Source organism: Pagrus pagrus, assembly GCF_965226575.1.
Source record: "Pagrus pagrus genome assembly, chromosome: 7".
NCBI classification, from domain to species: Eukaryota; Metazoa; Chordata; class Actinopteri; order Spariformes; family Sparidae; genus Pagrus; species Pagrus pagrus.
The window spans coordinates 6604833-6622480 of NC_140191.1; the positions used below are offsets into that span (position 1 = coordinate 6604833).

The 17648-nt window shown below is 39.5% G+C and overlaps 1 protein-coding gene across 1 annotated transcript; it reads left to right on the forward strand.

The window, feature by feature from the left end:
- The first annotated feature begins 1937 nt into the window (after window positions 1-1937).
- On the forward strand, window positions 1938-15453 carry rab11al (RAB11a, member RAS oncogene family, like). Its single transcript, XM_084356510.1, has 5 exons — window positions 1938-2275; window positions 7519-7714; window positions 8974-9167; window positions 11307-11387; window positions 13568-15453. The coding sequence occupies exons 1-5, from the start codon at window positions 2236-2238 to the stop codon at window positions 13705-13707; spliced, it is 651 nt and encodes a 216-aa protein (XP_084212636.1). The 5' UTR covers window positions 1938-2235; the 3' UTR covers window positions 13708-15453.
- The last annotated feature ends 2195 nt before the right edge of the window (window positions 15454-17648 follow it).

Consider the following 17648-nt stretch of genomic DNA (forward strand, 5'->3'; position numbering starts at 1 on the left):
AGGATAAATAGTGTGTTGTAACTACAAGAAAAGTTTTTTGTTAGTGTTTTATCTCATTATGAAATGTAAGGTTTCAGACAACAAAATTAATAGTATATTGGTTATTGTAGTACAAACATGAGTAACATTTCATTATAAGCTTTTAATGTTGGACATGATGGAGCTGATTCTTTTTTTGGTGTGGCAGCAATACACTAACGTATGACAGGAACTTCATAATGAGGTCTGAACATATGTATGACTTCAACATTACAACAAATGAAGTGAGACAGATTTAAAAATAAACAACAAAAAAAATGCTGAGAAAAAACAATTTTAGATGTACAGGCAGGATGACGATGATGCATGAATGAGTGCACAGGCTTCTTTAAAATGGCTGGGGAGACGTGATAAAAATGTCTTTTCCTTCCTGCTGCTAATTTAATAACAGTAAAACCAAACCAGCTGTCAGTGGATTCGCTGATAGAACGAGAGTTAAACCAATAATGGCCTTTTATCAAACACCAGATATCAGCCAGTCTGTGTTATCCATGTCTCCATGTTTGATGTGAAGTTTAAAGTTCCTTGTAGACACAGCAACATGAAAACACTGAAAAACCTGCAATGAAATCTCATTTTATTGATGTGTTTAAAAACTGACTCAGTAAAGGCTGAGAGGTTTTTCAGGGACTTTCCAGTTCTGTCAAGTGTTAAATTGTGGGAAATACCAAAAACCCTTGTTTGTTGTATATTAGCTTTACTTGCTCATTGTTTTGGGTCCCACAGACCCTAATACTGCATGTGTAAACATGATCATAATAATACATTTTATAAAATCAACTATATTTCCTTCAAATATGTTCTTTCTTTTCTCGTGACCAAAATAAAACCTAAACACAGGGCTGGGCGATATATCAATATTATCTTGTTATTGTGATATGAGATGTATCATCTTAGATTTTGGATGTCGTTATATTGTGATATGGCACAAGAGATATAAGAATAATAAAAACAAGAATATATAATATAATATAGTGAAAATAAATGTTAGTGGCGCCCCTAACATCATGAAATAACTCTTTATGTGGTTTGATAACTATGTTTTATGACCATTTACATATTCTGTCATCAATGTGTGAAAAGGTTTATGGCAAAGGGATGGGTCTCAACACTGGTGATAGAGTCTCGTAATAATACTGCAATACTTTTATCTCGATATATGACATAAATCTAATTTTTTTTTAAATCTCAAAAACATTTATGACACAAGGTGACAAATTCAAACGTCACCACATTTTTGACCAAATATTGATGTTATGACATTATTGTAGGGATGACTATTGCTACTTTTACAGAATATCTCAACAAGATTTTTGTTAAATAACCATCAGTAATGTGGATACACTAATTACTAAGTGGGTAAAGGCAAGTATCAGAACAAGTAGAACAGGCTGGTGAGTTCAGAAAATGACATCACTTTACTGTAATGCAGCTTTTAAAACCAGGAGAAGACAACACTTATGTCATATCACAATATAACAATATCTTAAAAAGATAATATATAGTCTAATATCACAATAACAGGATGATATATTCCAGTTGCCTTTGATACAGCACTTATAATTACCCTGACCTGGATGGCTGATAACCTTCATCAACATACAGTATCTGTAAGGTAAAAGTTATTCTCAAGCTCAGATCTCCAGAAAAAACTTCCCTCTAGCAACATTTTTCTCGTTTCCCTCTTAAAGATCTGACGAACCTGCTCGTTGTTCCACTAACAGCTTCATATTACCTGTTGAGTCTCGGGACCGCCGACGTCATCAAAGTTAACGAACAGCGAGTCAAATCATGAGCGACAGCCCAGCGAGCCAATCACGTCAACGCTCGTGACAGGTGTCGATCAGTTATTGACCATTAGGAGCGAACAGGGGGCGGGACCAAAGAGAAAAAAAAAACTGACGTTACGTCGCAACCTCGGTAATGGCAAGTGACAGAGGGTGAGGAAGACGAGGCGAAACTTTTCCAGCTTGTAGTAGCTTTTAGGATTTTTAATGCGTGATAACAACCGCAGCATCGCATCCTTCGGCTCTGACGGTGATTCGGCGTTGTTGTCGTGTAAAGTGAGAAGCGGCCGTGTTTCGTGTGAGGCTGAAGAAGACGTGAACGGCGGTCTGTCGGTCTCGAAGTAGCTGAATATACCAGAAGTTTGTTCGACTTCGAGTAAATACGTAGAGCCGCCGAAGAGGAGAAGCTATGACGAACAGAGAAGACGAGTACGACTATCTTTTCAAAGGTGAGTCGCTCTTTGTCTTCTAGCTAGGTAGCTTATTCTCGACACCAAAGCCTTTCTTCACCTGTGAGCGAGTGTCACTTGATGCCGAGATGTTGACCTAACGACAAGGTGTAACACACGACGTTCATCAGACCCGGAGACAAAGGCACCTGCTGCCTGAGCTGTACGTTAACTTTGGCTGCTGTCGGTTGAGACATATCAACCCAGACACACGACTGCGACATATACAGGACTTTTATGTGTAGCGTTAAGTAGCATCTGTGATAAGAGTCATCATCTTGCAGGCCGATGATGCAATCGTGTTAGGATGCGGTGTCTGGGGTCATAAACTGTGGCAGGAAGACAAATGGAAACAGCCCCCCCGTCCAGGAAATAAATGGAGTTTGGTCTGTCAGGTTTACTGGAGATCCTCCCTGCTCGTGTGAAGGTGTTGACATCTCTTACAGCTGTCAGTTACTCCAATTATTACACCACCTTAAGTCTTATAATTAACAGTGGTCTAACAAACATTTAAAAATAAAAAAAAATAAGCCTCACAGATGTATAGCTTTCATCAAGCTTGCCTGGCAAACAGATATTTTCAACACAATATGCAGATACTGTGTCCCACAGTGTGTCGTCTGTTTATAAAAGATAATGTCATTTAGAGGGGAAATGATTGTTCCCATATGGCTGTCTGGTACAGCAGTAGTTCATAGTTGTACGTGGTCTCTAACAAGAGGGAATGAAGCGCTCAGTCTTTTCAGATATAGAACACTAAACAATCGTGTTGTCAAACTGGAAATACCTGAATGAAGTGTGTGTGTGTGTGTGTGTGTGTGTGTGTGTGTGTGTGTGTGTGGCCACAGAGGAGCTCTGTCCCTGAGCACAGAGAAGATGAGATTTTGCTCTCTCACTCACTCCAGGATAAAATGATATGATTGCTGGCAACCAAATAGCAAAGTTATCTGAATCGTTTGCAGCGGTGCAAGGACACCGATAAGGTATCGGCCGACATTCAGTCTTTGGTTGAAACCAGGAAAGAGCAAACGTTATTGTTACGGCTCTCTTTTGTTCCTACAGCCTCCCTTTGTCCCTCGCTGTTGCACAGCATGAGTCAAGTTGGGTGAGCTCGTAGTGAGTCACCTAAACCTTTCCCTACTGATGGAGACTTCAGCACAGGAAGTCATCCTGCTGAACTCATGCCTCTTTTGTGCTGCTCATTGTCATTTTATTACAATTTCATTTATTTTGTTTTATTTTTTAAATAAACTTTTGTACCTCACACTTACTGTGTCGCATCTGGTCTTTATCCAAAGACATCTGTTTTGGGATTAAAAGCACATTTCACTTCCCAATATTTTTTTCAAGCCATCTGCTTCTTTAAGTGTGTAGAAATATACAGTTAGTGATTGGAGGAGATGAGATATTATCGTCGATCGGGTTTGTACATTTTCGTTATTGGGATAATCATGAATATCCTCACGAATGACCTGAAAAAGCTCAATAATATACAATCCTTTCATATCCTGATTTATTTTAAAGTGCCGCAACATAACAGGGAGAGGAGGTGCCCACCATTAATCTTGATTTATAAATACCTTATTTAAGATGGCTTGTTCTTCCCTAAAAGAAAGATGTGTATCCTATCTGTGATGAGATAAAATGTTCGTCTCTCAACAAAATGTAAGGTCAAGTGATTCAGGTACGTTTTAGTCCCATTTTAAGAATTCAAAGCATAGTTTGATGATTATCAGGACAATATTGATAATCACAATTAATTTAGTCAGGATAATCCTGACATGAAATTTTCATACCGTCCCATGCCAACATACAGTATATAGTTAAATGTTTTGAATCTCACTGATGTGAGATGACTACTGATGAGAATATAATGATCTGCTTTAATGGAAGGTATTGCTTTTAGATTACCAGCCTTGGCCAGCATGATACACTGCTTTAATTTCACCTAAATGGAAATGATGTGGATCCTTTATTCCATATATAGGGATTCAGAAGATATCAGTTAATCTCACTAAAACTGGGTTCAGATTGTCAGTATTATTTTGTTTCATTCTGTATTACTTCCATTCAGACAGTCTTAGGCTAGGCTACATGTAGAGCTGCAACAATTAGGTGATTAATCAATTATTCAAATAAAAGAAAACCAGTTGAAAACTGTTTTGTTGAGTCCAACTGATGCTGGATTTTTGGAGCCGATGATGATCCTGGGACATTAAAAAAATATATATTGATATATTGGCGGTTGTCTTATATAAACATAATTTATACATAAACACACATCTTGAAAGATGCGTACGTAATCGTCCAAAATGACGTCAGTGCTCTGAGACAACGCACTTGATAATTATAAAGGCATGTTTTTATGCATTGCATTCTGTTACAGACTGAACGATTAAGCATAAGAAGTAATCGGCACATCGTTAATGACAATAATGGTTGGTTGCAGCCTGAGAAATAACTGGGTGTAGGATTGTATTACTATGATATAACAGAGAGGTGTCATTTTTTTTTTAGCTGAAGAATGCAAACCCCTACAATAGGTTTGCGTGTGGGTGTGTAATGCAGCAACGATAATACCTGTCTGATGATGGCAGAGGACCTGGTAACATGGTTGCATAATGATTTTTGTCCTCCGCCCAAGATCTTTTGTGTCAGATGACATGTAGAATGACAGTGTTACCTTTTTTGGCATGTAGGAGAGGAGAGCCACACAGTTGGGCTGTGTAGTCCCATGTATTGGTTATTTAAAAATCCACTTGTGTCTACACAGTTTCCCTTTAAAATGAGCAGTATTGCTTAAATGCAAGTGTAGACACAGTGGTCCGTTTGTTTAAGCAATTTCAACATTCCATAACAAGTTCCTATTTCCTAATAGCAGGGTGGTGCACTGGTGTGGTAGGTTCCCTCTGACAGACTGACTCACCTGATAATTGTGGAAGTAGTTTTCTGACAAACAGTCAGCCTGATAATGCCTGTTTAAATTCATTTTAGGAGAATATTCAGTAGAGGAGAGACAGCCTTAAAGGGCAAGTTCACCCAAAAATGAAAATTCAGTCATTGCCTACAAAACGGCATTGCAGTATTCTCCTGAACAACTGAAGTGGATGGGGACTTGTGTTAAAATGTTAAAAAAAACAACCATAAAAAAACATAAAATGGCTCCATACAGCTTGTCCTGTGTAACTCAAATCTCTGGAAGCCCCAAGACCCCAAATCGATTCGATAAGTCATTTTTACACACTTAAAAAGCCGGACTTTTGAAGACTGTACCTCCTAAGCTAAAAAAATGTCCACATCCAAGTCTTGGGGCTCCCGGAGACTTGGATTACACTGGACGAGCTGTATAGAGTTAAGATAGTTGTTCAGGAGACCGTATACAGTTGTTTAGGAGAATGCTGCAACACTGTCTTATAAATGTTTCATGGACTGTGAAACTTCCCCTGACTTTCCATCAGCATGGGGGTGGGCAGAAAATGACTAAGTTTTCATTTTTGGGTGAACTTTAATCCTTTTAAAGCTCCTGTTTTTAGCATCATGATTATACACTTACCATTAAGGGAATAGCTCACTCTAAATTGTAAATGTAGACATTTACTTCTCTCACCACATATCAGCAAAAACTCCTGTGAAGTTTGTATGTAAATCAAAACAAGGCAAGTGTAGTCACATGGGCTTGTTTGGGGAGTGTTAAATGATGGCCCTGTTGACTTAAGCAATTCTGAGGAAGGTGTAGATAAATTGCTGTTTGTGCTTGGCATTCGCAGAAACTTTTTGAGTTTTGGCTGAGACTAGAGTGAGTGCCCAGTTTTAGTAGCAGCTGTCTATACATTTATTTTACAGTGAATATTTAGATTATATACCGCCTTTAAAAACAGCTTATACATTGACTTGAGCATGTGTATTATACAATGATATATGTCTCAGTTCTCTCAAAGATTAAGAAAAAACATATTTAACTTATTTACTCCCCTTTTGTCAAATACTATCATGACTGAAGTACAGCTGACGGTGGAAATTTGCAGCAAATCGCTTGTTGAACCTGGATTAATGTGCTCAGTCCGATGGGAGAGAGCAGATGGTTCTTATATTTTGTATACTCTGTGGGAGTCCCCTGAGTTTCGGCTCTACGTCGGCTAGGAGCCACAAATATGTGGTATGTGATTGGCGAGGCAGGCTGTCTAATAGAAATGAGAATCAGATTTAATAAATAAGAAGTCAATCTGTCTTGTTCAAATCAAATCAAATCAAATCAAATCAAATTTTATTTGTATAGCCCAAATTCACAAATCACAGTTTGCCTCAGAGGGCTTTACAATCTGTACAGAGACGACACCCTCTGTCCTTCGACCCTCGATTCGAGTGAGGAAAAACTTGCCCCAAAAAAGGCCCTTTTAACAGGGAAAAAATGCGGAAGAAACCTCAGGGAGAGCCACAGAGGAGGGATCCCTCTCCCAGGACGGACAGACGTGCAATAGATGTCGCATGTACAGAGCAGATCAACAAGATCACAATGTATTCAATTATAAGCGATGGTTGACAGGAGTGAAAGTACACAAAGATGTATTACAGCAATAATGATGAAATGCACATGGAAATGTGATTACTAGTGATAACAGTATTAATGATCAATGGCAAGGATGGTATGTAGCAATGCAGTACGATAATAGTAGTGGAACGTATGTAACAGAGATGTGACTAATATTAGCGACAGTAGTGGTGGGTGTCAGGCAGGGTCATGGCAGTAGGTGCATCCACGATCAGGCAGGGCCATAGCAGTAGGCGCATCCACGATCAGGCAGGGCCATAGCAGTGGGCGCATCCACGATCAGGCAGGGCCATAGCAGTGGGCGCATCCATGATCCACGACCCGGGCGCGGCCAGGATCCAAGGGAGCCTGTAGGACTAGAAAGCACAAGGACTCCGGGGAAGAAGCAAGTCAGTGACATGCAGAGATGGGGCATGTATACAGGCATAATGTATACAGATGGAGAGGAGAGGAGAGGGGAGGAGAGAGAAGCTCAGTGTAACTTCTCTTTGGCTTAATGAACTGTTACACCAAAGGTTTAAGATGTTTTTGCCTTTATAGCTGCAGCCATGAAGTATGCTGTGCCGCTCAAACACAAACACAATCATGTGCAGTCTATTGTCCGTATGAAGAAGTCTAAAATACACCATTTGACTGTGCTGATAAAGGTTGTTCCTCTTTCTTTGTCTGAAATCCCCTCTTCTTCTTCCTGTAGTGGTGCTGATCGGAGATTCAGGTGTAGGGAAGAGTAACCTGCTGTCTCGCTTCACCCGAAATGAGTTCAACCTGGAGAGCAAGAGCACCATCGGGGTGGAGTTTGCCACGCGCAGCATCCAGGTAGAAGGCAAGACCGTCAAGGCTCAGATCTGGGACACAGCTGGACAGGAGCGATACCGAGCTATCACTTCTGCGTGAGTACAGTACATCTTTGAAGTCACCATCACACTTTAGTGCACAGACTGGCTTCCACACAGATGCAGAGATACCCACTACACACAAGTAAACGCTCACGTAAAGGAAATTAATTCCAGCATACATGCACTAGTTAAAACAAGCATGTTTTTTGATGGAAATACATACTAAGTAGCGGTGTCATTATTAAAGAAATTCCCCTATTCGATTCAATTTGATTTTAAAGTCATGAATCAATTCAACAACTGTCATTTACATTTTTTAAATCTTATTTAAAAAGATGGGGCTTGACTTTATCCTGGAGGTATTTTGCAGGTTAGGGTTCAAAAGTTCAAATAATATTCACCAAAAATAAAGTTTACAGAGTCACCAAAAAATGCCATTTATTCAATTCAAATTCAACAATAAACAACAAAAGCTAGAAATTAAATTTGTTACACAGTTTGGTTTCTGAAATCTGTCCAGGAGGATAAGTGTCTGTTCTGTTAAATTCTGTTAAGCTAGCTGTGTCGTCTAGAGTGTTTTTTATTTTTTCCCCTTCAGACGCTGAGGTGGCGAGAAAAAAAAAAATACTGGGATCGCCACTCCTGCCTTGGATTTAATACTAAGCAAATTAAATTCAAAGAGCTTCTTTTCCTTTTTGACAATGCTTTTATTGACAGTTGCATTAAGTTTTTGGCTGGAATTAGTAGTGGAAGGGATATAAACCTCCAACCAGGGGCCATCCTGCATCCACAAATTAAATTTAGAATCAATCAGTTTCTGCCTTATCATTTCTAAAATGGCCAGAAAAAGATATTCTGAAATGATTAGGGCCACAAAAAGCACCTTTTGCCTTGGGGCAGGAAGTCTTCTGTTAATCATGGCTTCCTCCTCATCTCTTGGTCAAGTACCCATCCCAACATACTTCACTCTTTTTGAATCGTCTACCCTGTTGCAGCAGCCAACCTTGAGGCATTGGCATGTACGGTGTTAAGCCCTCGATGGAATTGAGGAAGACATCTTTAATTAACAATGTCAGTCAATGTTCACTTGTGAGCTTTGTCTGCAGGCAAGGCTCGTATGTCTTGGCTGTGCTATTTAACTTCTTGTGTTTCTCAGTTACTGTTGTTGTTGTTGATCAGATGTCCTTGTGTTTCGACCTGGCCAATCCCATATGACACACCCACAAAGAACCATGAAATAAACAGGCTGTGTGGCAAGAAAAAGCTGTCTACTCCAATTTAATGATATGTTCACCTCCTCTCATGGTGTCCAGGTACTACCGTGGAGCAGTCGGAGCGCTCCTGGTTTATGACATTGCCAAACACCTGACTTATGAAAATGCTGAGCGCTGGCTGAAGGAGCTGAAGGACCATGCTGACAACAACATAGTCATCATGCTAGTGGGCAACAAAAGTGATCTACGCCACCTCAGGGCGGTACCCACAGATGAGGCCAAGGCCTTTGCAGGTACTGTAACTGTGATGGTGATGTATGTGTGTGTGTGTGTGTGTTTGTTTGTGTGTTTGTACTTGTTTGAGCACATAAAATATGTGTGTGTGCGCCTCATTTCATTATCGCCAGGTTAAAGCTTAGATAATGAGAAAAGATGGACTGACCTCCATCTGCTTTAATTAGGTCTTTCAGTATTTTATAACGCATCATGTACGTTGCTGACAGTGAATCTAATTAATGCTCATACTCGTGTCACAAGTTGTCTTTCAGTTTGTACTGTTTATTTAAAACATTTTGGCACATTACACCCACGTTAGAAATGTTTGCACTGCGATACGGTAAGGCATTTCACATGAATGTGTGCACCAAATGGCATATGTCCACGGCTCGAATGTGTTTCAGTATAGAGAGCAATGCACAAGGTCAAAAGGACCAGATTTAAATTAATTAAACTTACATTTATCTCGGCCCTCTGAGAATTTCTAGGCTTTGTTGCAGAACAGGTTTATATTTTACAGTTGACCCTCCAATTCATTTAAGTATAATTGTCAACCTTTTGACACTCTTATTATTTTAGAATGGTTCCACCATGTGTTTACTCGTGACCTTGTCTTTATTGGCCTGTGTCCAAAACAGTGTTGCACCTGCTTTGACTGGTTTATGCCTCATGATAGGACTGCCTGTGAGGAAGTCAAATACACAAGTCGTGTTGGTCCATATCACAGGAAAGAAATGCATTTCCCTTGCTAGATAAATAAGATTTAGGCCCGTCAGTGCTTTCTGTTTGTACTGATTTGTTTTTCAGTACCACTGACCTCATTTATGATACCTGATTTACATAAAGACCATGTGGTGGACATGTCCATGCAAAGTGTATTATAATGCAAGAAGAAGAAGACAACAGCGACAGTGGGCCAATCTGATGTCTCGCTTGTGTCGCTGTGCTACAATTACTGCCTCACCCATGATAGTAATATTTATATTCAATTGTAATCTTGTTCATATTCACCTTCATACAGATTAGATTACATAGAAAGAACAAAGTGTAAAAGTGACAGTAAAATATGATCAGTGCTCGAACAAGTAGTAGGTTAACAAATAAATCAAGTGACACATTCATTCATTCCATTGATCTATTGATTTCAATTTTCATAATGGATATTTTTGATTAGTGCTACAATTAAAGATCTAATATGTGCAATTTCTGCAGTAACGTCTAAAATCGACTAGACTTTTGTTATATATTTTGTTGAGTTGTGTTCTTCTATTATCCCAAATGTTTCCAACAACAGATTTATTTTAAAAAGCAGGGTTGGCTCTTTCACAATAATGACAGCAAATCCTGTGATCCTGTGTACTTGTGTCTTTGTTTTGTTAAAACCATTATTTTTCAATATTGAATAACCTGCTGATTATTTTCTCAATTAATCATTTCGATAAAAAATCCAAAAGTGAAAAATTTCATTACAGTTTCGTACAGCGTTATCAAATGTCTAATTTTGTTAAACCAACACCTATTCAGTTAACTTTGAAAAGCTGAAAATACTCAAATTAAGAAGCTGGAAAAGCATGTAATGGTCTACATTTTTTGCTTGAATGTTGACTAAAACTATCTTAATTGATTAATGAAATAGCAGATTAATATTCTGCCGATAGACCAGTCAATCAATTGACCAATCATCGCAGCAAGTTAGAATACGAAATACTTTGAATTTGAATATCTGCCGATAAAGATATCAATATCGAGTTCTGCACCTGAGCTTTTCCTACTTTAAAAAGGTAAAATCTATACATTTTAATATTGTATACGTCATACAGTAGTTTAAGCTTTTTGAATGGATTTTTCTGCCCCAGCATGTCGTATTCTGTGCATAAAAAGGTCCAAACCATTCTATTCTTTACTTTGCTGTCACACAACCCATTAAATTCTCTATAATTACAAAGCCGTTCATTGTGAGCAATCAAACAGGGAGCGGTTGAAATGACTACAGTCCTGGGGAGAACCCTGGAGTGAGTGCATTATGCAGAAGAAATCAATCCTTGAATCAGTGTGGCAGTACAGTTCAACCATACAATCTTCTTCAGCACGGTGTTGGTTAAAAATAATGCAGGCATATAACATATTGTGGCCTGATGTGCATGTGTGTTTTACAGAAAAGCATGGCTTGTCTTTCCTGGAGACATCAGCGTTAGACTCATCTAATGTGGAGCTGGCTTTCCACACTATTCTCACAGGTGAGTTTTTCACATTTGTGTTTATATCTTGCCATAAGTATTTATATCAAATCATAGAACGAAAGTGCATTTGATCCTGGAGGCCACTGATGTCTCAAGCGCCTAAGCCATCTAATGATAATGCTTTATATATACTGTGTATTGATTTGTCTTAAAGTGTTACATTTCCATTCAGACGTTGATAGTTTACATAACAACACCCATCATCTGCCACTAGATGGCAGCAAAAACCATCTAATCAGTTCTCAGTGGCCATTACTGATGTGCAGTCTGCTGCAGGAATACCACCTGAATATTTTTTAAGGTCAAAAATATGGGTAATTGGCACAGTGAAAGACCACTCAGCCAGCCAGTCCTGGAGAGAGCCGCTATGAAGATGGCCAATCGCCAGAAAAAACACTAAAATGTGGTCATTGTGGCCACAAATTCACTGTGACCCACTGTACCAGATACATCTGTTCAAGAAAGAAATTCTGATAATTGCTTGTGGATATGATTTCTCAAGTAAATGTCTATGAGCTTTTTTCCCCCAGTTGGCATACAACCACACTAACAAGTTCATTTGATGTTGGAGACTTGGTAATATGGGGAAAAAAGCAATTGTTGTGACTGAGTCAACCCCTGGAGTGCCTAAAGGGACAATCCAGCAGTGAGTGGTGCTTCCACTTCAATTGCTCCAGGGGCTATCAGTCTGCAAGCTTGTACCACTTGCAGTTTGTATTTTGCTTCTGCTCCATGTTCAATTCCCAGATGTCGCAGCTTGAGCTGTTTGAACCGTTCTACCCAAACCAAGGTTTTATCAGTAATTTGTAAATCATAAAAAAACTTCAAACCAACAAGCCCCATTGAGCTATCGTTGCTAATTGGCTCATTAAAAGGGAGGAGAAGAGAGGAAGTTAGCAGTACATTAGCAGGCCGGTAGGAGCTGAGCTTTAGACCCAGTGGAGCAGAGAAGACGTCACGTGTAGATATCAGCAGCAGACACACCGTAGGTCAGAGACGGTCATCCTGATGGATTATTGTCTGTATATGTACAGCAGCTGGTGCTGTGTAGGGTCTGTAGTAATGAGTCATAGTTTCACCACCTGACGTGTCACGTCACCCAGGAGTCTTGTTTTGCTTTAAACCTCCTTGCTTCCTCGGCAGTTTTTATTTCAGGACTGTTTTGTTCCACATCTGGCTGTAGTTTAGACTTAAAGTGGCAGTATGCAACAGGAAGTCAGAGGGGTGTCTGCACTAGTCCAGCTCTCCTCTCTCTAGTTGATCTGCCAAAGTTTAAGCCAATGACACTCTGAAATCTGTTGAAGGAGAAAATATGATGACAGATCAACTGGGGGAAAATCACTGAATTTCACCTGGGTGCCTGAACAGCTCTTGCAGAGTTGGGAAAGTTGGGATGCTGTGTAAAACATGAATACAACAGAATGTGATAAGTTGCAAATCCTTTCTGACATATACTCACCCCGAAACAGTACAAAGACATTATACTGTATTTAATGTTTTACCTCTTATATATATAAATATATGATTATTCTTTCAAACAAGTTGGGACAGGGGCAGCGAAAGACTGGGAAAGTTGTTGAATACTCTAAAAACACCTGTTTGGAACATTTCAAAGGTAAACCAGTCATTTGGTAGCAGATGATGATAATGATGATGGTATCATGACTGGGAATGAAAGGGGCATTCTCAGTTCACAAGCAACGTTGGGGCGAGGTTTACCACTTGGTGAAACACATGATTGTATAAAGAATATTACTAAATCGGCTTGAGAACACTTAATAAGACTGCCTGTAAACACAGTTAACTTGCAAATGATTGCATTCTGTTTTAATTTAAGATTTACACAGCGTCCCAACTTTTTGGGGGGAAATCACACAATCCTGTAGGGTCACAGAAGCAATGTAAGACATTTATTAAGGTGTTGCAGTTTAAATGTAAAATGTATTGCATATTGTAGCATTGGGGAATGCCTAAAATGAGACTTGGTACTGCCACATGACACAACGATGCCAGTTTAGGATGGAAAGAATCCGTCACTGCTGCCAGGAGTCTGGATAGAACAGTTGTTGTTCAGTTTTGCCATGCTGTTTGTCCTTATCACAATATGTCCCACTGTTGGCTGGATTTATAGGCATCTACACATAACTCATTCCCTTTCACCCTTCTCTCCATCACAGCCATCTACAACATCGTGTCACAGAGGCAGATGTCAGGGCGAAGCGACTCCGACTTCTCACCAGCCTCCAACGTAGTGCCCATCACAGTTGAGCCCACCCAAAACTCAGCCAATAAGGGTGTCTGCTGCCAGAACAACTGAGACCTTACCACTGACCTCCTCCTTCACCTCCAGGCAATCGGAGAAACAGCCAGATAGACAAACAGAGACAGACAGATGGGCAGGGAAAATGGACAGACAGGTAGAAATAACCAGTTCACACAAGGACACTTGTACTGGGGTTGATTTTTCTGTTGTCAGGTTAAGAAAACGTAATACTGTATGAAGAAGGGGACCAGTGAAGGAGCGATGTTAAAGAGGTTTTGATAAACAGACAGGGGGGTGTGGTGAGGGAGGATTAGTATCAATGGAAAGAAAACAGGTGAGGATGACCATACCCAGTGCATTAAGCTTTGAAAGAGGTACATGATCAGAACTGATTCACAGTCTAATGAAAAATTTAACACATTATAAGGTCCCTTTTGTATCTGGTCACGATTTCTGTCTTTGCAAACTGTCTGCCTTTTGAAAGCTCTATTTTACAGGCCAGTAAATGCTTTCCATCAGTTTCCCACTAGCAGGATATTGGGCAATAAAAATCCACATCCAAAAGCCTGAACCTCAACCCCTCTGTCACCACTGTCATTCCCATTCCCCCTTAATGTATAACATTTAGAAAAGAATGTCCCCTACAATATTTATTGAACACTAGATTTCGGTCTTGTTTGGCCAAAGGGTTTGCAGTTTAACACTAGTTGGTTTAGATTTTCCACACTGATCGCTTCATAGCAAAGGATCTCTCTATCTTTTAGATGCTTTTGCTTTTTCCCCCACAATCGTATCTCTATGTGGAAAAACTTGTCTGGGCGGCTACTACCCCTCACTAATGGAGGAGCAAGGGCTTCAAGTCGTTTTTCCTAAATCCACATGCTGGAATTTGGTCGAAGATGGTTCAAGTTGTGTTCCACCAGGCCACTCAGAGCAATAACATCCCTCCCTAACGGTGACATGTAATTTCTTTTTGATTGCTTTTGATCTTTGTTTGGAAGGCTTTCCTGCTCTGTGCACACTCGGTACTCTGCAGATGAGTCATGCTCTCGCAAGCTTTGCACAGTGTTAACTCTGAAATGAGACGAAAAAGCCGCATGACTAGAGAATGGGTTAACTGCCTCACATGTCTGTGGGATTGAAGTATTGGCTCTGCTGATGGCTGTTTCACCCCTGCCCTGAACCTTTGGGTGCACTGGCAGAGGTTAGGGAATTGGTTTAAATGCATGGACAACCCTTTGCTGCTGCTGCTGCTGCTGCCTGCTAGCTGGGATAGATGGATGGATAATGTTTCATGGGATGAGGTAGTGAGGGCACTCAGCCCTGCCCTGCTCCTGTGGTCTCTGATGTACCCGAGATGGCTTGTTTTACTGTAAGTGAAATCCTCCACTGCCTGCTCACCTACTCCTTTCTGTCTCTCTCTGCACTGTATGTAACTGGAACAGGACTCTGCCTTCTGGGATCTCCCTAAGGTCTGCCCTCGCTCTCACTTGTCTTTATTTCCTGTGGAGGGGGCGGGGGTTGAATTGGGGAGCCAGGATTGGGTTTGTTAGTATCTAATAGTCTAATAGATGAGGAAAAGGAGAGAGGATGGTAGTGTTAGGAGGTGCTTAATTAAATCCAAAGGTTATGCACACAGATGGTGTTTATCCTGCTGATGTGTTTCCACATCAACACTGACTTCTGTTGACTTCACAGGTCTTAAACTGGGTGGTGTAGGTTAGGGCTTTTTAACATTTATTCTAATATATGTATATTTGGACTGCATATGTATAAATAAATCTCGTTTGTTATAGCCTGCCTCTTCTCATGTCTCTTTTAAGATGTTTTTAAACAATAACTGCTTCAAGTAGCTGGCTTCTTCATCAGGGAATCTGCAATCAGAGTTGGTTGCATGAGTCATAAGTTTAAGTGATGACAGAATATTAACATGGCCATATTATATAATTAAATTCTGAATGTCCTCTGTGATCTAATAACACAAGAGATTTGCTCTAAAATGGTACTGCTCCTCTGATCACTGGGAGTTAAATATGAGTGGTGGTCATCATCATCATCATCACAGGATCATTTAGACATACAAACTCCCCATTCAAACAAACAAAGACAATTGTTTTCGATTGGAGATCATTTCATTTTTGTTTTATTAGAAACATTTACAATACATCTTGAATCTTGGAAAAATAACAAAGAACCAGAACTAACATGGCGCAGATACAATAATAATAATAAAAATGTCTCCAAAAAATGTAATTCACAAAAAAACATGTGCTATAACAAATAAACCTGCAATATCACATGCCTCGTAAGGGCACGGCATACTGTAACAGAGTTCAAAGACTTTTTTTTTAATCCATCCATCAAAGTTGACGGTCAGCCACAGAGGGCCACATTGGTAACCCTCTTTCACTGTTCACAGAGAAACCAGAAACTAACGCCAGGTGATCCTGGCCCAAAAACTAATGCACTACGACCACTATTAGACCGGTATGAAACACCTCTACTGTGCTGGAAAAATTGGAAACGCTACCAAAGACAAACTGTCAGACTGTATTGGCCTCTTTGGAAAAGGTTGCGAGTTTCACCAGTGAGTTCGCTTCAGTCCCAATCCTTTACATGCAGCAGAAAATGTGCCATTGTAGTGTTTTTGTCAAGTTTTTTCTTTATCTGTATCAACTGTACAAACTAAGAACTTCAAGTTAATTCATATGAGGTGCAAACAGTCTTTCATCACTAACCGGTAACTGAGAATACAAAATCCGACTTTGATGTGGGGACTGAAAGGGTCTCTTAGCCTGGCTGCAAACTCGTGTCAACTTTCCATTTTCCAAAGAGACTCCAACTATGAAAATCTACAGAGGAGAAACAGCCCAAGTGCACTGATGTTAAAGGTTAACACAGGACCTGCCCCATTTCTCCCATCTAAGTGACCATACAACATACATGCAAACTAGTACGGTAATGAATCTGTTGTGTGTATATGTGTGCATCTAGTTACATAGATCTACTACACAGTGCGCTGTTGTCCTCTCCTAGATGCCTCCGCTCGATTTGCACACTTCACCTAATTAACACATTAGGGAAATTCTCTCATAAAGGCTGTCTTTAAGCTCGTTGAGCTCTGTCGCTAGTGATCACAAACTGTCTGAGTAGTAGAAGTAGAAAATGTATGAATGAAAGTGTGTACAAGTCATGTGTGGCCCTATTGGCGAGAGGGTCACAGCTGCCCCATTCATTCCAAGCATTGCAGTCGTAACATGTTTTATACGATTGATAAGTAAAAGCGAGTTTAGATTACAGAGGAAATGAGTTATGTGTTTCAGTCAGTAACATGGGGTTAGTTGAAGGGGGAGAAAGGGTTACAGCAAGCAGCACTGCACAAAGAATGCTGATGCAGGAAAAATATATAATTGAGGCACAAAATTGATGCTCTGTGACTAAAATATCTCCAAATTCTAAAAAATATTATATTATTTTCTGTAATTATTCCATTGTGAATGCACTGATGTTGAAGGAGTGCATGTCTGAAGTTAAAATTTAAGCTACGGTTAGCTCTCGTTTCCTTTTACTCCATTTACCATGAAGTAGACGGAAAAGACGAGCATCCGTAACTTCCATAAATAAAACTTCTAAACTTCTTTTCTCATTTTACTTATTAGTAGAAACTGACTTCCCTGTGTTTAGAAATATATTAACTTCTTGTAATTTTAATTAAAAAACAAAATGTCTTGAGGTTACTCATAAATATGTTGCTTCATTTTTTTTACTTTTCATAAATAACATCCAGATACTGACTTTTTTTTTCCTCTGCTTTCTATGAAATAATAACCCATGTTAGCAAAATAGATTTGAGAAATTGTAATATGTTTTTTTTATTCATTTTAAGTTACTTTCTATAAATGTATGTGGAAGAACTCAAATATAGTCTACGTTGAAAACCTGTCGCAAATCCTTTCCAAAAATAAAAACAAAAAAACTTAAAGCTCACTTGTAAA